This window comes from Eleutherodactylus coqui, chromosome 1, assembly GCF_035609145.1.
Source record: "Eleutherodactylus coqui strain aEleCoq1 chromosome 1, aEleCoq1.hap1, whole genome shotgun sequence".
Taxonomy (NCBI): Eukaryota; Metazoa; Chordata; class Amphibia; order Anura; family Eleutherodactylidae; genus Eleutherodactylus; species Eleutherodactylus coqui.
In genome coordinates this window covers 233,528,365-233,553,128 of record NC_089837.1, presented here as the reverse complement: position 1 = coordinate 233,553,128, position 24,764 = coordinate 233,528,365, and the positions used below count along the sequence as shown (strand labels likewise).

Genomic DNA, 24,764 nt, shown 5'->3' with positions numbered 1-24,764 from the left:
TCCTTCATAGTTAGTGCTATATGTGAGTACATTATCCACTATGAATACACCAAACATTTTTTTAGAACATGCACAGTAAAAACCATTTCCTCATGGACAAAACTGCATGTTGATATATGGGCTGGTGAATCCTCAGGGCATTATGTCGCATGGATGGGAAGCTATATAGCACACTCAGTGGAAAGAGCTGTTCTATGGGTGTATAGTAACAAGAGATTCAAGAAAGGCAGCAGAATTAATAATAAGGGTATATTAATATTCTTTACAACTTCTCATCACAGATTTAACAAATATATTTATTAGAAAGTGGCTAACCCTTTTAAGGATAGAGCACTGTATATTCATGTATGGGTAAAATGCAGTAAGACAACTTTTATGATTCATTTACTGAAATGTATTCTACATGACCCAACTTACTTCTACAAGTAGAGCTCCAAATATCATTTGCTGCACTTGCAAATATTTCCAATTGCCATTAAAAGTTATATAGCAGCGCCATTAATCTTTTTACTGCTTTCAGCTCCTTCAGGCCCACACATATTAGATATAGATTTGAGGGATGTTTATTATACGAAATTTCCAATCGCCTCCCTGTCTGTCAGTTGGTAGACACAGGCTGTGTTATGACAGCAGCAGACATAATACAGGCTACTGTACAGGCAGTCCGGTTTTGCTTACAGATCTACAAGGTCACAGTGTAACATTCACATTCTTTGCAGTGCTGCATGCATTTTATTAGACATTCTCACTCGTAAAATGAGCAATTCTAATAATACATTTATATTAGGCAATTGCTGAAAGCGCAGATCTCATATATTAGAGCAGGTTAAATAAAGGTCAGAGCATATGTGCTTTTCAGCAAGCCGTAATAATCATGGCTTTTGTTTCATTCTGTAAACCACATACAGTAATTGCTTGATTGGGGTGACTATACATAATATATCAGTAATTGCACATTAACATATGTAATGTATGACATTGTGGAAGACACATTTATCATAACTTTTTTTCATCATCAATATAACTACAAAGTTGGAAATTACTCAAGTTACACTGCTGTGATAGGTATTTGCCCCCTATTATTGTAAATGTGTCACACAGTAGGGTTCTTGATCTTTAAAGAGAATGTTATATTAGATATGGGACACTAATCACATTGCCTAGTTCTTTTTTTATTACTACTATATCGTTTAGGAAGAAATGTTTTCACTATCTAAGTTACAGAGGTGAAATTGTAACTTGTTTCTGCTTTAATCATTACACATTGGTAGGTTTATGAACATGAACTGGTAATTTCAGATCCTGCGTCTCAGAGGAGTTCTTATCAATACCAGGCTGCTCTAAACATCTTCATTTTGCTTTTGCTAAGTCACTCTGATTTAGACTTACAAATGCTAGGGGATTGCTTTGTTTCGGAAAACGTTTCACATATTTCATAATTCTTAGCTCAGGTCTGTACACTTTATTTGAAACTTTTCTTAATAGATAAAAAGATTTTTCAGCTTATTGGGGATATTGTATTCAATGTTTTTACTAACTAATATAATATATACTTGACTTATTACAGAAACAAGAAAAGAAAAGCCAGAAAAGAAAGAAAAACCCCAGCAAAAAGAACAGGCTAAAGGTTAGTAGTTGACCTATACATAGAGGCGTCCATACACACAGGAATCTGTGTACATGGTTCAATATCACAGAAATGTAAGCATTCTGTGTGCCACAATATGATACACCTTGAGAATTCTCTTGTGCGTCACATATACTCTGGAAGACTCTGCTTCCAACACATCCTCCACCTTGGAAAGCTTAAAAAAGAACCTGACTGCTGGCGGCCACAACACGCAATCAGCTACCCTTCCGGGCAGGTGTTCAGCACTGGTATCTGCACTACGTGTATCCAGCCTTACTTTTAAAAGGCCAATGCATTCAAACTTAATGTTCCCCTTCCACTCACATTTGACACCTGACTATATTAGGCATTCTATTGTGGTCATTTTGGTTGGCTCAGGGTGCTACCTAGTTTGTCCTGACTCTCTGGTTACATGATATTGGATATCTCTGACTATGTTCCCATCTCCTAACCCTAGCTTGTTATACCAACTACTGTATTCTTCTGCCTACTGGCGTAACTATAAGGGATGCAGGGGATGCCCATAAGGGGGCCCATTTATAAGAAACAGTCCTTAAAATAAAGGAGGAGGTATTGTGTTGTAGGTTAGGAAAACATTCATCTCCATAGAGATTCAAGCTTCAGAGCATGGTAGTTCTGTAGAAACTGTAAAAACACTACTGTAGGTATTTACTATAGGCTGCCTGGACAAGCAGAAGATATTGATGAAGTCTTTGTACATCACATGTCCAAGCTCTCAAAAAGCATGACATAGTGATGATGGGATATTATAACTATCCAGACATTGGTTGGGAATCTCTCTCAGGTAAAAGTAATGGATCCAACAAATTCTTATGCGCTATTGCTGACAACTTTTTTTTCCAAAAGGTAGAGGAGAAAACTTAGGGGACCTGCTATCTTGGACCTAATTTTTACTAACTGGAAGGAAATGGTTGAGGAAGTAAAGGTGGCTGGGACCTTAGGGGGCAGTGATCATGCTATCCTTGAATTTTGGATAAAAAGGGGAGGAAGACCTGAGAAAACTCAGACCTCAAGGTTGGATTTCAGAAATGCTGATTTTAATGAACTCAGAAAGAGGGTAGGAAGAATCCAATGGCTGGATGTTCTTAAGGACAGAAATGTCAAAGAAGATTGGGAAATATTGCAAAATGAGATTTTTAAAGCACAATCGTTAACAATTTCTAAAAAAAGAAAGAATAGGAAGCATTTAAAGAGACCAGGATGGATGAACACAGAACTTGCTCACATGTTAAAAAGGAAGAAAAATATGTTATTAAATCTAAAGAGGGGGGAATATCTAAAGAAGAATATAATGCGGTCTGCAGAAACTGTAGGGCAAGTGTCAGAAAAGCTAAAGCTAATCATGAATTGAGGCTTGCAACAGAAGCCAAAAGTAATAAAAAAGAATTTTGGGGGGATGTCAAAAGCAAAATAAAAGTCAAAGATGCTATTGGATGCTTACAAGATGAAAATGGGGAATCAGTTAAGAATACTGTTGAGATTGTAGAACTTTTAAACTCCTATTTTGAATCTGTTTTTTCTCAGAAAGTAGATGTAACATCAGCTGATCTTCCTTGTGCTATTGCGGTAATAAAAGAATGCAGGCTATCTATAAGCAGTGAGATTGGGAGAAAATACATAGCTAACTTAAATGAATTCAAGTCATAAGGTCGAGATGAATTACATCCTGGGATACTAGAACTATCTTCAAAACAGGAAAAAGGGTGGATCCGGGAAACTACAGGCCTGTGAGCCTGACTTCTATACCGAGAAAGATCCCTGAAATTATTAAGCAGAATCTATGCAAGTACTTGGTTAAAAATGGAGTAATTAACCAGAGCCAGCATGGGTTTGTAACAAACAAGTCATGCCAAATGAATCTAATTTCCTTCTATGACATAATCGCCAACTGGGTTGATCAGGGAAATGCAGTGAATATAGTATATCTTGAATTTAGTAAAGTATTTGACAAAGTATCTCATTCCATACTTATTGAAAAAATGACCAAATATAGGATTGACGAGTCAACTTTTAGGTGGATTCACAACTGGCTGAGTGATCGTACTCAAAGAGTGGTCATAAATGCTTGCACATCCAAGTGAAAGAATGTATCAAGTGGGGTACCACAAGGCTCTGTCCTAGGCCTAGTGTTGTTCAATATTTTTATAAATGATCTGGACGATGGAATTCATGGGAAACTTATCAAATGTGCCGACGACACAAAGCTAGGAGGGATAGCTAACACTAGGGAAGAGAGAGAGTATTCAAAAAGATCTAGAAAATCTTGAACAGTGGGTGGGGACTAACAGAATGGCATTTAACAAGGAGAAATGCAAAGTGTTACATCTGGGCAAGAAAAATGAAAAAAAAAAAAACATTCAGAATGGGAGGAATTGGGGTAAGCAGCAGCACACATGAAAAAGATTTGGATATACTAATAAGTCATAGCCTGTACATGTGATGCATCAGCCAAAAAGGTAAATGCAATTCTGGGATGTATTAAGAAAAGCATAGAGTCTAGATCACGTGAGGTAATTATCCCTCTCTACTCTTCCTTGGTCAGACCTCATCTGGAATACTGGGTCCAGTTCTAAGTGCCCCACTTTAAAAAAAACATAGACAAACTGGAGCAAGTTCAGAGAAGAGTTACCAAGATGCTGAGTGGTCTGCAAATCATGTCCTATGAGGAACGGTTAAAGGATCTGGGAATGTTTAGCTTGCAAAAAAGAAGGCTGAGAGGAGACTTAACAACTGTCTACAAATATCTGAAGAACTGTTACAGTGTAGAGGGATCAGCCCTAGTCTCCTTTGCACAAGAAAAGACTAGAAGTAATGGGATGAAACTGAAAGGGAGGAGACACAAATTAGATATTAGAAAAAACTTTCTGATAGTGAGGATGATCAATGAGTGGAATACGTTACCACAGGAGGTGGTGAGTTTATCTGTCTGTGTTCTGCAGGGGGTTGGACCCTGGAGGTTCAACCTAACTCTACCATTCTATAATTCTGTGACATAATAAGGCCTCTCTTCTCCATATAGGGAGCTCAGTACTATGAATAAAGCATTATAGTTGGGGGCCCTGTTACAGGTTTTTCATTGGGGCCAAGAAGCTTTGATTTACGCCTCTGCTTCTGTCCATTGTCTGCATTAACCTCTGGCTTGCCTATTCATATTAATACAGTTCTCCACTCAACCTCTGTCTTGTATTTAATTCTGAAGTTTCCCACCTATTTCGACCTCGATTATGCTTGTGTTCTCACCATCAGGTACTGCGGATAGACCTATAGTAGCATCAGCTGCCACAATACTGGGACCACTTTTTTTATTAATGGTCTGGGGGCCCTACAGCAAAGCCCACATCCCAATTACTGGGGTAAAAGAATGAAGAACATTGTACCCCAGGAGTCCCCTCAGGATTTGGCCAAAAGCCAAGTTAGTCTATGGCTCGGTGGATCTACATCCACTGATCCTGTCACCTATCTCTTTATAATTGCCTACAGTCTACAGTAGCACTTCTGCCACCACAACATGAATACCTTCTACTGTCACCTAAGGTTTCCATCTCCTCCTTTGTAGATTGCAAGCTTTCACAGGCAGGGTCCCCTTTCCCAATTTGTAAGTCATTTAGTCCACTCTTATTGCTTTTGTTGTTTCTATATGTCATATACTTAAACCCCTGTTCTCATATGTACAGTTTCCTGAAATTAATGGCGCTTTAAAAGTACTAAAAATTATATTTATATACAAACAGACAAAGTATTGGCCCATAACTTTCTCTATTTTACCATCATTGAAACGAAAGGGGTGTGGCTTGTAAACATTGCTGTAGCCAGTGATAGCAGGGTCGATAGGAAACAGCAATATACAATTATTAAATATGAAGGTTGAAATGTTGCATCTCTGGCACAAGCCAGCAGTGGTGGTCCCGGTGGTAATCAGCACACTGGGTGCCGTGCCTAAAGACCTTGATCGGCATTTAAAGCTACTCAATTTCAACAAAATTAACATCTATCAATTACAAAAGACCACAATGCTGTGTTCTGCAAGAATTCCACACCAATATTTGGGCTAAATTGGCTTCTTCCTCATTGGATGTTTTTTGCCTTCCTCTGGGCGGGTGGAAATAGGCTGAACATGATGGACATTGTCTTCTTTTGGCCTAACATACTATGTTACTATGTAATGCATAACATCATCTTAGGTTCCTGGGATGTTCCCAATGCATTATGAAGATTATTAACTATCAGGCTGTGAACTCATATTTGCATTGTACTACATAATACTAATAATATGTTATGCATTGGAGTTTTTCATGTACTCTCAATGAATTTGTGACAAAATACCACTGTGTGTCTCTACATAAAATCAGCTTAAAGGGGTTGTCCCGCGAAACAAAGTTGGGGTATACACTTCTGTATGGCCATATTAATGCACTTTGTAATGTACATTGTGCATTAATTATGAGCCATACAGAAGTTATTCACTTACCTGTTCCGTTGCTAGCGTCCCCGTCTCCATGGTGCCGTCTAATCGCCCGATTAGACGCGCTTGCGCAGTCCGGTCTTCTCCCTTCTGAATGGGGCCGCTCGTGCCAGAGAGCTGCTCCTCGTAGCTCCGCCCCGTCACGTGCCGATTCCAGCCAATCAGGAGGCTGGAATCGGCAATGGACCGCACAGAAGACCTGCGGTCCACCGAGGGTGAAGATCCCGGCGGCCATCTTCGCAAGGTATGTAAGAAGTCACCGGAGCGCGGGGATTCGGGTAAGTACTATCCGGTTTTTTCTTTAAACCCCTGCATCGGGTTTGTCTCGCGCCGAACGGGGGGGCTATTGAAAAAAAAAAACCCGTTTTGGCGCGGGACAACCCCTTTAACTTGACTTTTTCAGTGTTGTGTTAAGCCTCAATATGGCATTTTAGCACAATTATATATTTAATGTTTTAAGTGTCAAGTTCAAGTTTGCTAAGCCTGTAACTTGGAAAACGTATATCTTTATTCTATTGCTTTTATATCTTGCCCCAGGGTATTGGTGTGCAAAGTGATGGTTCTGTTCTGTAGTATCCACCCAACCGTGAGCTGACTCACCTGTATATCATATCGCATACACTTTTCATTTACTGTATCTATATTTGTCTCATTGCAGTAAAAACCAAGGAGAAAATTGAGAAGGGGAAAGCAGAAAAGAAAGTAGAAACCAAAGGTTAGTTAGTATAAGACACTTGCAGCCATCCCATGTAATAACAAATGTCAACCTTTTTGAGTTATAGGGTGTATCTGAGAATATATATACAGCAATTGTCCAGGCAACAATTTTATTTTACTACCATTGTGAATAGGTGATGGTAAATTAAATTAATTAAAATGTAAGCAATCTTTATTGCAATAAAGCAATCTTTATTATTGGTGTGTAATATAAATACTTCCTTGCCTTCAGATAAATCTACAGTACCGTTATATATACACAAAATCTGAATATTGACCAAAGACAGCAAAATCTATCCTCTGAAGTAGTCTAACTTGCAGAAGCTAAATATAATAGGGCTTTAATGATAATACATGCTATTTTTTTCAAACAATTAGCCAAACCCGATGATAGGATGCTCCCAAATATAGCCACTAAATGCTCATTGCATACAACCTAATATAACTATTATATAGTAATTGCTACATAAATCAGATATCTTGCAGATCTGCATTGATAATTAGAGACAAGCAACCATTGGGTAAACCGGTTGGGAGTAACCAGCTCTATTTTCCAAAAATAATAATTGGCACAACCCAATCCCGATTCCTATTAAAATCAAAGGGAGTGAAAATTGGATTCACTAATTAGGCCTCCAGAAGCTCCCTAATATAACCAAATTGCATGGGGAAATGGCTGATGCTGCCTCTTCAATGAATTTGGCTCAGGGTTTTGCACTGTTGCCTTGCAGTGCTGGGGTCCTGAGTCAAATCTCACGAAAGACAACAGATGTTTCATTGGTCAGATTTGAACCTAGAACTCCAGTACTGCAAGGCAGCAGTGCTAATAAGAGAGTCACCACACTTTCTCTTTCTTCTCCAGAGAAGGAAAAGAAAGAGAAAATAAACACAAAGAGAACATAAAACCTTCATACAGATGTTGTCCTTGGTCAGATTTGAAACTAGAACTCCAGTGGGATTTTTATGTTCAGCAATTTTTCAGCAATTTTCAACAAAAATCGGTTTCGGCTGACCTGATCCAATTCTGTGGAAATCAGCCCTATTTCATCACCTGGGCTATCACGAAGAGCAACACTATTGATAATGTGTCTTTAAAACTACAAATAAGGGAGATGGAACAATAAATCTGCAGCACCCCCTATTGGATGGCAGCATTCCTTCAGATCAATGCCTGATTCTTTAGGCAAGTCTTTAGAGCAATGATTGGGAATTGAAAACCAAACCAGAATCCATGCACAGACAGCTGTTTCAGGGTTTTTGCCCCTCATCAGTGTGTAGTAGGATTCTGGCTTGGCTAGTGAGAGGTCTATGATGTGGGTTGGGAGGAGTAACATCACTCCTTAAGGAGAGCACCAACTCCTTAAGGAGTGATGTTACCCCTCCCGACCCTTTAAAACTGCAATGACATTCTGAATTTACAAGGCTAGTAGCAAGTACATAATATTAGTACATCCACAGTACATTTCAGTATAGAAATAGCTTGATATTGATCTTACGGTGCCACCAAGTAGCTACTTATGCTGGACATGTATATTAGCTGAAATCTTGCTGAATCTGCTGATTTTGTCTATTGAACTAACATACATGGGGTTTCCCCAACAATCCTCAAGGCTCAAACATTGGAGGAAAGAGCGATCAGATTGAAATAATAATACACATTTGACCAATCTCTAGAGAGATACAAATCTTATGTAGTTTGCACACCATTTATCATGTGTTTTTAAACACTTTCAGATGCTTTTTAAAACTCATCTGACAAAGAGGCATGGCTTTATGAAAACCAGGCAAGGCCTAAATATAATATTGTGCATCAATGTAAACTAAGCCATGGTGATCTTAAGTTAGACAAGGCAGTCTGTGATAATTTGAACGCATTTTAAGACTGTGTAGTCTAAGTTAGTATTAGTTAATCTTCCTCTATTTGCATATCGATGCTCTATAAAAAAAAAAAAGCCGTACAGTGCGCTACACAAATGAAAAGCATGGATGCACGTCTCCTCTGTGGAAATAAACCTGATTACCCAACTATATAGATCAGAGAAAATAGACGGCAGCTTCCAAATTGCAGAGTCAAAAAAAAGTTATTTTTATTCCATAAAGGCAGGTGTGACATTTTGGTTGAGCATAATAGAATAAAAAATTCTAAACTTTGGAAGCTGCCTTCTACTTTCTCTGATGAAGCATATCAGCGGTGCAATATCATTATTTCAGACTGTGACCCTCATCCATAAATCTCTGGCAGAGATAGTGGATTGCTGTTGATTTCCCTGGGTCCATATGTGCAACACTTAAAAAAGCAGTCAAGGAGACTAAATGAAGAACTTACTGTATTATACCCTATCTGTGGCTACCAAATCCTATTTGCAGAAAAAAGTATGATGCAACCGCCCTGACAAGGGTGATCTTTTATGAAGTATCCTTAATTCCAACCACTAGGATGTTCTTATTAGGTAGGTGAACAAGATTGCTCTACGATATAGTTCCTACGTTTTTTAGCTGATACAGCTACCTGGGTTCATCAGGACACATATTGCCACCAGTGCCAAGTTGGCAAAAAAATCAAGAAAAATGCAGAATCTATCAAGCCTCATTAATATTCAGTAGTGCTCACTTATGATATCATTAATCACTATATTTGTGTTGTATACATGCATTCCATATTCTGAAACTCATAACATTTACTTTTTCAATTGATGAAGTTCTGCGTGGGCGTGTCTTTTGCAAGGTGACCTGTCATTAGTATTGGTACTAGAGATGAGCGAACGTGTTCTTAACGAACACTTACGCACCCGGACACCGGCTTTGCCGAGGACTTCAGTGTCCGCGCATAAAGCTTCGGCGGGCGCCGGGGGGCGGGGAGAGGCGCGGCGGCGCGGGCGGCAGCAGCGGGGAACAGGGGGGAGCCCTCTCTCTCTCCCTCTCCCCCCCACTCCCCGCCGCACCCCCCCGCACTGCCACGGCGACCCCCGAACTTTTTTCGCCCGAGCACGGAATTGCTCGCAAAGTTCGGTGTGCGGGCGAAAAGGGGCGAAGCCGAACACGTTCGCTCATTTCTAATTGGTACCATTTCAGGATAGGTAAAGCTGTTTGATGACTTTTAATTCAAATTTAGGAGAGGCAGGGTGGCAAAAAAATTGCACTCTTGGCGTGTATTTTTTCCCAACATGAGAACATTTGAGTGTTTGTACAACATCTAGCAACATATCTGCCTTGCAGTACATTGTACTATTCGTCACAGCCACAGACAGGACTTAATAGGCTTGTATACAAGGCAGCTCTAGGAGCTTTCACTAGGTCTCAGGCTGCCATGACAATCCATCAGCACCCGGTGATTACATCACGATAATTGCAATGAGAGATTAAAGGAGCCTCCATCTGACTAAGGGTGCCCACCCACTAGCGTTTTTTTACTGCGAAATTCGCAGCGTTTTTTTTTTTCTGCAGGGGTCTTTGGGCTATGGGACATGCAAAGCTAAAATCGCGATCGCGCAAAATCGCGATATCGCGGTAAATCGCGATTTTGCGCGATCACGATTTTTACATTATAAGTCCCATAGACCCCCTGCAGAAAAAAAAACCTGCGAATTTCGCAGTGAAAAAAAATGCCAGTGGGTGGGCACCCTAACGCTTAGATGCCAAAGTCAGCTGGTTAGCACATCTATCACCCGCTTAGTATGGAGAGGGCTTGGCTCTGGAGCCTGCTGCATCCACCCCTAGCCAAGAATTTACATATATGTACACTTCGTCCTGAAAGGGTTTCCAGTTTTATGTAAATAAAGACTGATCATTGTATAATGAAAAGTTTTACAACCTTCTTATATACTTTATGCTTTAACCCTTTCCAATCCACTGTCTGACATCTGAAGACATTTTGATTGAAGCCTGTACAGCTCTGATGTCAAAAGACGTCCGGCAGGGTATTCTTACTATATATTCCTGGCCGCTCTGTTGTCGGGGGCCTCTCTGGTTTGTCACATACTGCAGTACTGGCTCTAGCGAGCAGATGGCGCCATTGTAAATGGTAGAAAGAGAAAGCCCCCTAGGAAATCCTGAATCCAAAATTGGATTGCAAAGGGTTAATCCCTCTGCTTGTTGTCAGTGAATAGACAACTACTTTTGTACATTGAGAGAAAAAATACGGTAACTGCTTGTATGTGTAGCATACCAATGTGGCAAAGGTTAATTTGAGTGCACTAACTTTCTCCAACAAATTAACTTATTTTAAGCCATAAATCATATTGATCCCTTATCTTAATATAATAATACCAACTGGAATGCAATTAAGAGGGTAAACAAACTGCAGCACAGAAAGTTATCATAACACATTAAATCTCAAATTAAACTCTGCTACATCTGTAGATAGAAAATACGATTATGTGAATTGTTTCAAAACAGCAATATAACAAGATTATTGGATTTGTTCATCACAGCGATATTGAGATTTACGCATTACATCAACTATCACAATTGTAACCAACTCTAGTCAAGGTCAAATTCATTCCGCAGTAAAACGTTCTGCTATCTATATTTTTCATACATAGACCACATTGTGTAAGTCCATCCTTGTTATTTACTCACATATGAAAGCACTGCGGAATAAATTGGCTTAATACAAATAAAGATTATTATTAGATTATATTGTTAAATCATTCCAGGAAAATACTCATATATATTTTTGAGTGTTTGCTTTTTACCAGTCATATATATTATAAAGCAAGCACTCCTTTTTGCAGATGATCTTTAAAATATATGTCCCAAATTCTAGAATAGGCCTTCCTGTGATTTTACAGAAATTTGCTATACAGAAGACTTAGGAATTTTAAATACTAAATATATCTATTCCCCCAGATGAAGCCAAACACCTCCGAGAATTATTCCCCTTTTAGGCTCCTCCCTAAAATATTTCGGAATTCAGATTTCGGCAACACCAAATCAAATTTTTGATCCAAATTATATTTGGATTATATTTAAGGCCCTTCCCAGAAAATCATTGCAGGGCTTGCCGGCATCCCATTGCTTTCAATGGGGCCACTGGCAGCAGCAGCCGCCTTGAAAGCAATGGGAGAACGTTGCCATAGGAAATCCCCTCTGGGGATTTTTCACTCCCTGCGGGGAGTACCCTTGTCACTGAACACTGTGACAGTGCTGAGGGATGAGGGGACTCACGAGGGGGAATGTTTACGTGCAGCACGGACCTATGGTGCACGCATGTCCCATCTTTTGCAGGAGCACGCCTGTGAAAAACGGATATGTGAATACACCATAGGAAAACAATGGTTCTAATAGATGTGTGGTTTTGTGCGCACATACGCGTGCACAAATACATACTTGTGTGAACAAGGCCTTAGTCTGTATGAAAATGTTAGTCAATTGTCATAAGGCAAAAGACAATATGACAAGTTACACAATTTATTTTATTAAAACTTATTTGTTATATCTTTGATGCTTTAATGCATTCATGTTTCTTGTATTATCATAAGGCCACCTGCAGATGGCCGGGTCGGATCCCGCTACGAGAATTCTTGCAGGGACCAGCGCGGTACTCACCTGCTCCTGTGGCTCCGGCTCTGTGATGTGCCGGCTGCCTCCCGGCTGGCGCATGCGCAGAGCGGAGCCAGCGGCTGGGGAGTGACATTTCTGTGCGGGGCTCGCAGATAGAGCATGCCGCGATTTGTTTTCCGCTTCCACGGGCGGAAATTCTGCGGGAAATCCCACCGCGGAATTTCCGCCCGTGTGCAGGAAGCCTAAAAGTTTCAATAAAAATCTTTTGAACATAAAAAGCAAACAATAAACAAAGCAAACAAAGCAAAATAAAACATTAACAATAATTAATTGCAAAACATGTATTTTCAAGGTGACCGTTCATTTATACCATTATACTTAATTAGAATATTGCAAATGTACAAGTAACTATCATATTATTTATCATTTTTAGTAAAAGCAAAATCAGTTGAAAAGGAAAAAGCTGAAAAGAAAGTTCCAACCAAAGGTAAGATTTTTTTATTTATGTAATGAAAGATTTTATATAAATAGGGGTAAAGTATCTGATCAGATACAGTAGTCTAATTACCTAATCAGAAAAACTATGTGGAAATACAATACAAGACCACCGAGTTTGCAGGCCACTAATGCAGTCTCATGTATAGCCCTCCACCTATATTTCTCATTATGTATCTGGGTTTTCAGAGGTGAGAGAAGTCTCGTTATAATGTACTTGCTGTTCTAAGTCCTAAGAGCAGCAAGTGAAAGCACTGTGGTATGTAACTTCCATCTTTAGGGCTCCTTCAGACGAACAATGGCTTCTTTTTTTATATATATATTTTTCCTGCATATTTGTGCACCAAAGGGCCCCATAGAATTCTATGGGAGTTTTTACAAATGCGCACGCCATATGTAAGAACATGTGCAATACGCTGCGCAAAACCATGGGGCAAAGACAAATCTTGACCTCATTAGGCTAAATGGCCTTTTAAATCAGAGTAAGGGCGCCCACCCACTGGCGATTTTTTTTCCCTGCGAAATTCGCAGCATTTTTTTCTCTGCAGGGGTCTATGGGACTTGTAATGTTAAAATCGCGATCGCGCAAAATCGCGATTTCGCGGTAAATTGCGATTTTGCGCGATCGCGATTTTAACATTACAAGTCCCATAGACCCCTGCAGAGAAAAAAATGCTGCGAATTTCGCAGGGAAAAAAATCGCCAGTGGGTGGGCGCCCTAAGGGTGTGTCACACGAACATGTAAGCATGCCCTGCTTGCACAAAAAAGTATAGTTCTATGCTCAGACATGCGTGCAAATCAACCTCACTCACTGTGCAAATACATTGTGCTAAAGCCACCAGTAATGATAAAGCTCTCCTTACTCACACTGCTAAATCTCCTATGCAGTTTATGAGATGAAATGCTTCACACTACTCTTTCTTGCCTTCTACTTCTGTGATTGATAGGTTTCTACTTGGAGGAAGAGAAAAACAGTGCGAAGCATCTCTAAGGATATATAGGAAATTCTGTGCACAACTGAGACACCAGACATGTTCTTTCTTCTCCAGAAGGGGAAGAAGAACACAAAAAAACAGAGGGAACATAAAAACCCATCCAGTTGCTCTTTGACAGATTTGAACCTAGAACTCCAGCATTGTAGGGCAGCAGTGCAAACAACCTAGCCACCACTCCTGTCCTTCTGCTCCAGAGAAGGAGTAGAGCAGGAAGAATAATCTGGCATTTCAAGCCAGAAGTGCATTGTAGCACTGCGGTTCTAGGTGCACATCTGATTGTGGACAACATCTACATGGAGTTTGTATGTTCTCTTTGTGTTTATTATTATTGCTCTTCTTCATCTTCTCCTCCTTTGGGGGAAGCAGTAAAAAGAACAATGTGCTGAGATAGTTGAGGATGCGAAGTAGATGGCGGCGCACTTTTTAACTGATTCTGCCTTATCTTTTACAGGTGCTATGCATAGAATACAGGAAGCTGCATCACAGTTTCCTCTATTTGTTCCAGTGAACACATGTTGACCATCAATTCTGAGTTGCAGGGTCTTAGCGGACCCCACCCAGCTCTCACAGTGACTACGGTCTCTATAGGGGGATGTTTTTCCTTGTAACTGAGGCCCCCATGGATGCTCCAATTACAGTGGAAAACTGTGGAATTAAAACAAAAGATACTGTGAATGTCCTTCAGAGGTCTTATATGATGTCATGAAGGACATAGATGTAAAAAAAAATGTTACAAAAATAAGTAAAAAAAAATGTACAGAATAAAATCGGAATATATTAAAAATGAAATCAACCCACCGCCATACTAACCTAAACCGTCGCCATATGTGCTCTGTAATCTGCGATTATACAAATTATATATAAAAATGTCTGAAATATAATGGCAAATCCACTTCTGTAATTTATTTTCATGTAAGGATAATAATTTTAAAAATGGCGGGAGAACTATAAAATATTTTTTTCTTTTCCTTTTGTACGCATCACTCCTAATAATACAAAAATTAAAAACAGAAAAAAAGCTCAAGAAAAAGAAATAGGGTCATGAAATCTACCACATGTGTAAAATCGCTAAAAAATGTCTGGTCCTTTAAGATCGAAACATTTGGATCTTTAAGGAGTAAAAACAGAGGGACACAGAATACATCCAATGTGATTTACGGTATGCACAGATGCAAGAAAAGAATCATTCATATAAATGCACCCAATCCAAATAATAAATTGTATTTCCGCATGGACTTTGCGTGTCTAAGAATGTACCACACTTGTGCAAAACTATCGGCCATGTGAATACTGCCTCAACTAGTTTTTAGAGCCAAAGTTGGAAGTGCCTCCAGAAAGAAGATGGAGTTTAGGTCATTGCTTTATACTTTGCATTTATTTTGAATCCACTTCAGATTTCGGCTCAAAAAATGCAGTTTTTTATGTTTTCAAAAAATGTTGTATGTGAAACCAACAAAGAAATATGCTTGTATCATAGAGTATAATCCTATAGACTGGATATGTTTATTGAATTCTTCGGGAGAGTTTTTGGAGACATGGACTGGGACTATTGCAAAGGTCATTGTGAATGGCATTGGTCATTCCTAAAAGTTATACATTCAATCACAAAAAAATAGCCCAAATAAATAATTAACTTATAAAGATATTCAAATTATATTCTCTAAAATTCAATATAGTTGCAAAAATCATTTGAAGTCAATGGAAACATTTCTACATGAAAAAATCAATACTCACATGTCTTATTATGTCCCTGCAGACAAAAATTATGCACTTTTCTGGGGGGTTTGCATTAAGTTTTCCTTCTCATGCATTTAAAAAGCCTCATACTAGGTTTGCAGGCTCTCCTACATTCAAGTTTGTGGCTGGAGGGTTGTTCCCAGCACTGATCAGCTGATCTTTTTCATTAATGTGTGAAAGCTCAACTCTCCATCTGCTCTTTTATAGGCTGTGCAGTATAACCACACCCACTCAATACTGCACAGCTATCTCCATATTCTCTTTGAGTAGTTGCTGGACTATTCTCCTTCACTATTGATAATAGCTAGAGATGAGCGAACACGTTCGGCCCCGCCCCTTTTTCGCCCGAACACCGAACTTTGCGAACACTTCAGTGTTCGGGCGAAAAAGTTCGGGGGCCGCCGTGGCAGCGCGGGGGGGTGCGGCGGGGAGTGGGGGGGAGAGGGAGAGAGAGAGGGCTCCCCCCTGTTCCCCGCTACTGCCGCCCGCGCCGCCGCGCATCTCCCCGCCCCCCGGCGGCACCCGGACCTTTACGCGCGAACACTGCAGTGTTCGGCAAAGCCGGTGTCCGGGTGCGGATGTGTCCGTAACGGACACGTTCGCTCATCTTTAATAATAGCAGATAATTCACCTGAAGTGAATTGCAGACATCTGTAATAGTAGCTTTATCTGCTCTGCTCTGTTTTCTGATGTCTTCCACAATTCCCCAGCACTGTTATACAGTCCTCTGCATAACAGTGAATGCACATTCACTACAGGAGAGCAAGTCAATAGAGGAGCTGTTACTCTAATGACAGAATTTGCTAAGATTTCAGTCCTCCAGTCTGCAGGGTCTTGGAAAACTCTACAAGCATAGAAATCAATCAGAAGTCTAAAAAAAAAAAATTATAAAAAGTTTTCATTTCCAAAAACACATTGGTTAAAAAAAACTGTGAAAAGGTATACATGGCTTTGAAGCATTTGATTATGCTCTATTACAGAAGCAATAAAGATAAAACCTGCAAAAAAGGAAAAACCGGAGAAAAAAGCTCCAGTCAAAGGTAAGATGCACTGATTAGCTGCAGTAAAGTTTGTGAATGGTCTGCATTTTATTGACCATCTATCTATCTATCTATCTATCTATCTATCTATCTATCTATCTATCTATCTATCTATCTATCTATCTAATGAAATATTACAATGTTTTCAAAGCTGAAGCTAAAATATATATGGTTTTGTTGCATATTATTGATGTTGATTGATGTTCTCTAAATCTCTAACCTTTACAATACAGAACACCATATTTTTTCAAACTTTTTTGTTCAATGCAAAGGGTGACATCCAAAGCATATCCCACGGCAAAATACAAACCTCACTTACCTGTTTAAAGTGTGGAGTGAGACCTAAAAATTCCAAAAAGTTGCACTTTTTTTGAGCATGAAAGTAAAGCATTGATTTCCATTGACTAGTGTTTATTTGTTTTGTGGTACACACTCTGTAAAAAAAAAAAAAAAAAGCATCTAGAAGGAGTTGTTTTGCTGCAAAACGTGGCATACAGTTACATCTCAGGCCTTAGACAGACGGGCGTTTTTTCGCGCGATTTGCGCATGCGCATGCGTCCGGCAATTTTTTAAAACCATTGCTTTGCAATGGTATCGGACACATGAGCGCTTTTTATGCGCTCGTCCGATAAATTATAGAACAGAAATCGCAGATCGCACCTATCTGCAATCTGCGATTCCTGTTCTCTTCTTTATATGCGCTCAATGGGGCCGGCGGCAGCAGCGCCGACCCCATTGAGAACATATAGAAGACAAATCATTCTTCTCTGCCACAGCTGTAGCTCTCACTCACACCCACTGCAGGCCGGCCACGCTGAGCTCCGTCTGCCGGGACAAGGTGAGTATATATATTTTTTTTATTTTTACACATTTCTGGATGAATTGCAGGGAAGGGCTTATATATTTAAGCCCTTCCCGACAATTCATCCCGCGATCGCCCGCAGCGCATTGCTTTCAATGGAGCCGGTTGTATTGCTGGCTCCATTGAATTCAATGCGCTGGACAGCTCTGGCCCGTTTCTATTGAAACGCGGCTAGGAGCAGTTTTTTCAGGCGATTTTTCGGCCCCAGTCACGCGATTTGCGGATGGGCATCCGTCATGCGATCCGCAAATCGCGGCAAAAAACGCCCGTGTGACTAAGGCCTCAGGCAGATATGTAGCTGATTAGATGAATGGTCTTGCCACCTGAGGCCCTGAAAGAGATTCCACTCTTCGCCTAAAAAAAGGCCCTCAGAGGCTACTTGTGTGTAGTGCAGTGTTTTCTTCTTGCTTGTTGACCACTAGTCATGCTTCTTAGACGCAATTGAAGAGATTTCACCCAAATGGGACCATTTGGGATGCCAACTCCAATAACCTATGAGTTTGCACAATCTAGAGCCTCAGTTTCAGCAAATGTGGAACCTGTATGCCTCCATATCAACTGTATCACATCTTGCATCCAAGATACTAGAGCCTCCTTTCAATTTGCACAATAAATGATCTATTTGCTCTGATATTGTAATCACTTACTTATATCAATGTTCCAATCACACACAGAAAGTTTAACTTGTTTCCAACAACTCCTTCTAGGTGCTTCATTTTTTTGGCAATGAGTGTATTTCACCTGTGCTCTACATTTTATACTGTTTACTTTATTTCAGAAACTAAAAAGGATGAACCTAAAGAAAAGGACAAAGCTGCAAAGAAAGTCTCTGTGAAAGGTTTGTGATTTTAAAATCTAAAGTTAGAGAACGAAGGGTGCATGCACACGGGCAGATTTGAATTGCGGAATCCGGAGCAGGCATCCGCCTCTGTATTCCGCAGCAAATACCATGCATAGCATGCTATGTAAAAGTGATTCTCCCTGCACATGAGCGGAAACCAAATGCGGTTTCTGCTCACAGATGAAAAATCGCAGCATGCACCCTTTTTGCGTGGATTTCTCGCGAACGGCTTCCATTGAAGTTAATAAAAGCGGTGCCAATCCGCAGCCCTTCCGGGGGAAAAGCAGGAGTTTTAAAAAAAGATCTGCACTGCAACTGTCCAACGGCGAGCTGTGCAGACTATCCGCAGTACAGATGAAGCGAAAAGAGACCAGGTACTTGCAAACACCACTGCTGCCAGGGCCGGATTCCGGAGCGCATTTTTTTTGTGAACATGCTCGTATGACCGAGGCCTAATGGTCAGCAAGTTTCAGAATTCCCTGAATAGGGTTTGGTTTATTTGCGTTAAAATATCTTTACAACAATTTCTATAGCCTTAATACTTGATTACTGCATAAGCCACTGAATTATCAGTGTTATTATATTTAGCATTGAAACCAATTTTTTAAAAAGAAGCAAAAAGAAACTTAAATTTCTATTATAAGGCTGATTTTTTATTCCAGCAATTCCTAAAGAAAAGGAACTAAAGGGAAAAGTTGACAAAAAAGCTCCTACCAAAGGTTAGTAAACAACATTATTAACAGCAGTCATTATTTGCCCTGAAGGTTAGGCAGAATTTGGGGTGTAATTTCCTTTAGATAAGGGTGTATTCTATATTGCTTTATTATATTCTTCTTTAATAAACCTTTGGCCCTCACCAGTTTCTCCCATTCACACTTAATAAATTTAATAAAGCTAATTAACTGTATTATTCAGACTCTCTGGAAAGTTGAATCATTTATTGTTTTTCTTTATGAATGATTGTGAAATTGTTGAGGTATTTGGGGCTTCTGGCCCACTAATGAGTACTGTATTTAATATTTATCATTACAGTGATACTGATCAATGGTCTTACAGTGTCTACTCAGGCTTATGACAGGGATATAAGGCTCAAAATTACTATGTATACACCAGGATTGTGACACTGATATCAGAAATCTAAACACCTATGGGTTTACTCTATGTATTCTGATTTCCTCCCACTTAAAGGGGTTGTCCCACGGCAGCAAGTGGGTCTATACACTTCTGTATGGCCATATTAATGCACTTTGTAATGTACATTGTGCATTAATTATGAGCCATACAGAAGTTATAAGAAGTTTTTCACTTACCTGCTCCGTTGCTGGCGTCCTCGTTTCCATGGAGGCCGTCTAATTTTCGGCGTCTAATGGCCAAATTAGACGCGCTTGCGCAGTCCGGGTCTTCTTCTTTTCTCAATGGGGCTCCGTGTAGCTCCGTGTAGCTCCGCCCCGTCACGTGCCGATTCCAGCCAATCAGGAGGCTGGAATTGGCAATGGACCGCACAGAAGCCCTGCGGTCCACCGAGGTAGAAGATCCCGGCGGCCATCTTCAGCAGGTAAGTAAGAAGTCACCGGAGCGCGGGGATTCAGGTAAGCGCTGTCCGGTGTTCTTTTTTAACCCCTGCATCGGGGTTGTCTCGCGCCGAACGGGGGGGGGGGGGGTGAAGAAAAAAAAAACCCGTTTCGGCGCGGGACAACCCCTTTAACTCTTAAAACATACTGAGAAAATTGGCTCCTAATGATAGTTTCTTGCATATACATTTGAGTGTGTCTGACGTCTAAGATGACAAAATTAGATATACAGAACAGTAAAATTAAGAGTAAATGAAATCGCTTCTTGCTTGTTGTCGCTATTGTTAACTATTATTCAAAGTTAAAGCATGTTGTATGTCACTGCGTTTTTGCTCTAGAAAAAAAGTAATCAGAATGGGATCGTTTATAAAAAAAAATTTCTAGGACAGCAATATAATATAGCCAGCCTGCAGTATTTGGTGCAAATGCAACTATTCTGTATCAGGATGATGCTGTGTTAAAGCAACGGAGAATTGCCACAAAATGATACACAAATTACTTAGCAGCATTTACATTGGGTGCTAAAATATAATTCACTTCTTATAGGGGTTTTCCAGAAAAATGCTATGGTTGATGTATCCTCAGGATTAGAGATGAGCGAGCACGCTCGGATACAGCAGTTACTCGCGCGAGCATCGCTCTTCTCGAATAACTGCTTACTGGTCCGAGTGTGCTCACCTCATCTCTACTCAGGATAGATCATCAATAATTGATCAACTGTGGTCTGCTGCTTGGACTGCTGGCCGATCAACTGATTGGGCATCAGCTGACAGCGCTGCTAGGCACAGGGCTGTGGAATGATAGCTGCTGCTCCGACCCCTGTGCAGTAGTCATTATTTGTAACTGCAGGCTCAGCTGTCATTAAAATCAGTGGAAGTTGGGTCGGAGCAACAGTTTTCACTCCATTTTCCTGTGTGTAGTGGCGATGACAGTGGGCAGCCGATCAGCTGATCGGTCAAGGGTCCGAGTGGTAGACTCCAGTCAATCAACTATTGATCACCCATCCTTCGGATCATCATCAATAGTATTTCCATGAAAAATCTCTTTAATGAATCATAGAATATAACATTTTCTCCTAGAACTGAACAGGCATTGTCATCAATGGTGATGTCTGTTAAGTTATAGTATATTTTACAGCATTCCATTTTTTTTATTGTTTTTTAAGTGATTTTATAACATTTTCTATGTTATAATCACAATGCAAAGTATTTATCACAGACTGTGTGTCACAATTGAGGTTTAAGTATGTAACAAATTTAGTGGCACACATAAATAATCCATAGTCATCTCTGATATTATTGACACTCTACATAATAATGAGCTACAATCACTATATTAAGTATGTAATGAAATGCACTTTTTACAATTACATTCTTTTTTTTAAATAGCTGAAAAAGCAGAACCAGAAAAACTTGCAAAAACTGAGAAAAAAGCCCCTGCTAAAGGTTTGTGCTTAGAATTCTGGCCTGAAGATAATAATACAGTAGTTGCTAATTGTTACATTAATTAATGTCATTAATTACTAATTACTTGATAGGTTAACTCATTAATGGTCAGCCCATTTTAGGCCCACATGGCCAACCAAATTTTGTTTTTCCCATCGTTGCATTTCAAGGGCCATAATTCTTTTTTTTCCATTAACATAGTTATGCAAGGCCTTCCTTTTTATGGCATTCTCCATACAGAATAAATAGCATGATAACATTTTTCTCTGGGTCAACATGGTAACAACAATACCAAGTTTATAAAATGCCACATTTGCATAATAATTTGCCAAGTTTTGTCCTTTCTGCATTTTTTTTCTAAAGTGGTGAGAAAAGTGGGTGGGTGTAGTGGGAGGAGCTGCATTCTCCACAGCCAAACAGATTTAATATCACGTATGCCAAAAATTGATAAAAATTAACACCTAAATTTACACAAGTTCAGAATTGGCATAGGTTTGAATTTCTGCACCACAGAAAGACAAATATGAACCAAGCTAATTACTTAAGAGGCTTGCAATTCTTAATAATGCTGTGGATAAAAAAGGGGACACAGTTGCCTCTAATTACGTTTATTTGATTTGTTTGTGTTTAAGCAAAAGAGTTACAATTCAGTGACAAAGAGTATGTATCACTATTATAGTATGTAGCATAGAAATGGCACCCAATAAGTATCATAGGGGCTTCATATAGTATCAGACTGAATGTTGGTCCAACCACATTGGATCTTGAGTTTGAAATACCCGATCCAGGAGCAGGCACGTAGATGTCCTGGGTGGTGGAACCTTTTGGCAGGACAAGGCACGTCAACTACTAATTAAGTATCTTCATTGTAGTACTCAATCATCATCGTACTCCATACTGTATGTCGAAGGTCCATGGCATGCCAACATCAAGGCCTCATGCACTGTAGGTGCCAGAGTACCGGGTCACTGCACATTTAAAGTGCTGTAGGTGCAATCTGACATCTGCAACACACCTTTATCTCAAAGACATCTCACATTATCTTTTACTGGTGCATAGCGCTGCTAACCCGGAATTACCTCGCTCCCCTGTCACAGCCTAACGCATTTTTACACATGGCATTGCTTCAGATACTCAGTTACACACTAATATGCATCCTGCCAATAAACATCAAACTGTTATAATATCAGACTTCCCAATAACTATAGGCCTCTCAGGGAGGTACTCCCCAAATCTGTCTTTGGACCGGTCTTACATGTAGCATCCAGGTCCGCAGTGATGTCATCTTCTTTAGGGATCAAGAGAAACCCCCTCTCCTTCTATGTGGCTACGGGTCATTTTTATCTCCTACCTCTCAAGACCTTTGGGTGCTCTTTTTTGCCCCCATCGGCCTGTTCTGACAGTGGCTGCATGCTGCTCTATTGTAAGAGGGGCACTGTCAGTGCTACCCTCTTGCATAGAAATAAGCCTTTATTATCAGCTCCTTTTTCTGATCCAAAATGTAGCAAGTTTGTACTTTTACAAGGACCCCTGTCACTCTATACATTAATGTCATTGTGTGCACAGGCAGAATTCTCTTTATACGCAGAAACATATATAGAGCATTTAAACCTTATTGATGAATTTGCAGTATGTGACAAGATGGTAGATTAAATGAATTCCTTTTATAATAGCTTTGGTGCATGTTTCTCCAGCACAGCTGATCAAGACTTGCACATGATCGCCAGCATTTAGTAAATTCTTAAAGTTTTTACAGTAACATATTTCTTTCTTGAATAGCTGCAAAGAAAGAACCAGAGAAACTTGTAAAGCTTGAGAAAAAAGTCCCAGCCAAAGGTTAGTGCTCCAAATTTGGATTTGCCAATTATACATTAGTTAAGTTAATGACATATATATATATATATATATATATATATATATATATATATAACATGGGGGGTGTCAACTTAGTAGGATTGCCATCTTTCAGATACTGTAAGATCGTTGGCACATGCAAAATACTCAGAGACTGTGGACTTTGGTTAACCCCCAACTTTTATTATCTTCACAGTAGGTCATGGCACTTAACATCACAGTGCATATATGTCATAATGGAGGAATAAAAAAAATCCCATGTCCTCCGGCCACTAGCTAAACATTTAATGTTTGCTTTCTAAACCAAACAGCAAGACCTTCTGCCTAAGCTCCCAAATCACAATAATGCACTTGGTATGTCTTTACCATTCAGAGCTGCATGGCCCCCACAGTCCCAAGCAATTCTTTTCTATTTCCTTGGCAAGGAGCCATTTTGGGAAGGGCGCAGCCATCTGTTAGTAATGCTCCATTTATGCGGGACAAGCTCTCAAACAAATAATGCCCGACAGCCTATTTCAGTGATGCTCGCTCCAGTGCTGGTACACAGCAGTGAGTATTGCTGGCATCGCTCATAGAGCTGCCGGAATAGAGGCGGCACAGGCAAGGGAGCATTCTCCCCCTGACCCACCCTTATTGACAGTAATGGCCCTTTTACACAGGACGATTATTGGGAATTTGAACGATAATTTTCCCATGTAAATGCAAGCAGAAACTGAACGACTGAAGAAGAATTCTTCACTCGTTCAGTTTCTGCAGGCAGAAAACTGAAAGACGAGCCATTCAGTGTAAAGAGCAGTTGTACATTTCTCATACAATTCCGTTTCAGTCGTTTAGTCGCTGCATGCATTTAGTGTGAGAATCTGGACGGTTATCATCCCATATTAACCCTTTCCAATCCACTGTCTGACGTGTTAAGACATTATGATTTAAGGCTGTACAGCTCCAATGCCTCTCTGCTGTCAGAGCCTACCCAATGTGTCACCGCATGCAGTACTGGCTTTAGCCAGCATATAGCGCTATTGTATAACTGCAGAAAAAGAGAATGCCCCCTAGGAAAAACAGGATACAAATTGGATTGGAAAGGGTTAAAGGCCCATAAGTCCTCTCTCTTTGCTGTAATCAATAGTTTAGCAGCCAAAAACACAGAAAAACACTTTCCCTGCTGGACATTTTCTTGAAATGTGGCAATGTGGCCCCTAGTGGCTGAAACATGCCATTATAGTTCTAAATTCACTGCAAGATGGCAAATATCAAAAGTTTGCTAGTGCTGAGCATCGCTAGGAAATCTTGATTACTTAATCAATAAAAATTATTTGCAAAGAAGTTGATGATGGAAACGTATCACTCAATGTTTCGAATTTTGTATGCTCCAAATGTTCTCTTAGACTTTATTGTAAGCTAATTAGGACCTGCATCCCTGTTCAGTATCTCTACCCTGGACTGGGAGCACATTCTGAGATGTACACCTTTTTCATTAGCCTTCTCAGGTGTTTCCTAGTTAGCCAGCAGAGACACCCTTTACCTGCCGCACAGATTTATAAACAGTCTATGAGCAAGCCATAGTCATTTCTGGTATTATTGACACCCTACA

At 40.0% G+C, this 24,764-nt stretch overlaps 1 protein-coding gene across 26 annotated transcripts in view; it reads left to right on the top strand.

Annotated features, from left to right (window-relative positions):
• The window catches only part of TRDN (triadin), a 630,780-nt gene that overhangs the window by 143,579 nt on the left and 462,437 nt on the right, over nt 1-24,764 (top strand). For all 26 annotated transcript variants that reach the window (XR_010793132.1, XM_066606567.1, XM_066606610.1 and 23 more), the window contains 8 exons: nt 1,568-1,627; nt 6,772-6,828; nt 12,766-12,819; nt 16,541-16,600; nt 18,241-18,300; nt 18,966-19,022; nt 21,263-21,319; nt 23,099-23,155. Coding sequence is in view for 25 of the 26 variants with exons in the window: in XM_066606567.1 (XP_066462664.1) it covers nt 1,568-1,627; nt 6,772-6,828; nt 12,766-12,819; nt 16,541-16,600; nt 18,241-18,300; nt 18,966-19,022; nt 21,263-21,319; nt 23,099-23,155 (462 nt within the window). In the remaining variant the exon portion in view is untranslated. The remainder of the gene's footprint in view (nt 1-1,567; nt 1,628-6,771; nt 6,829-12,765; nt 12,820-16,540; nt 16,601-18,240; nt 18,301-18,965; nt 19,023-21,262; nt 21,320-23,098; nt 23,156-24,764) is intronic.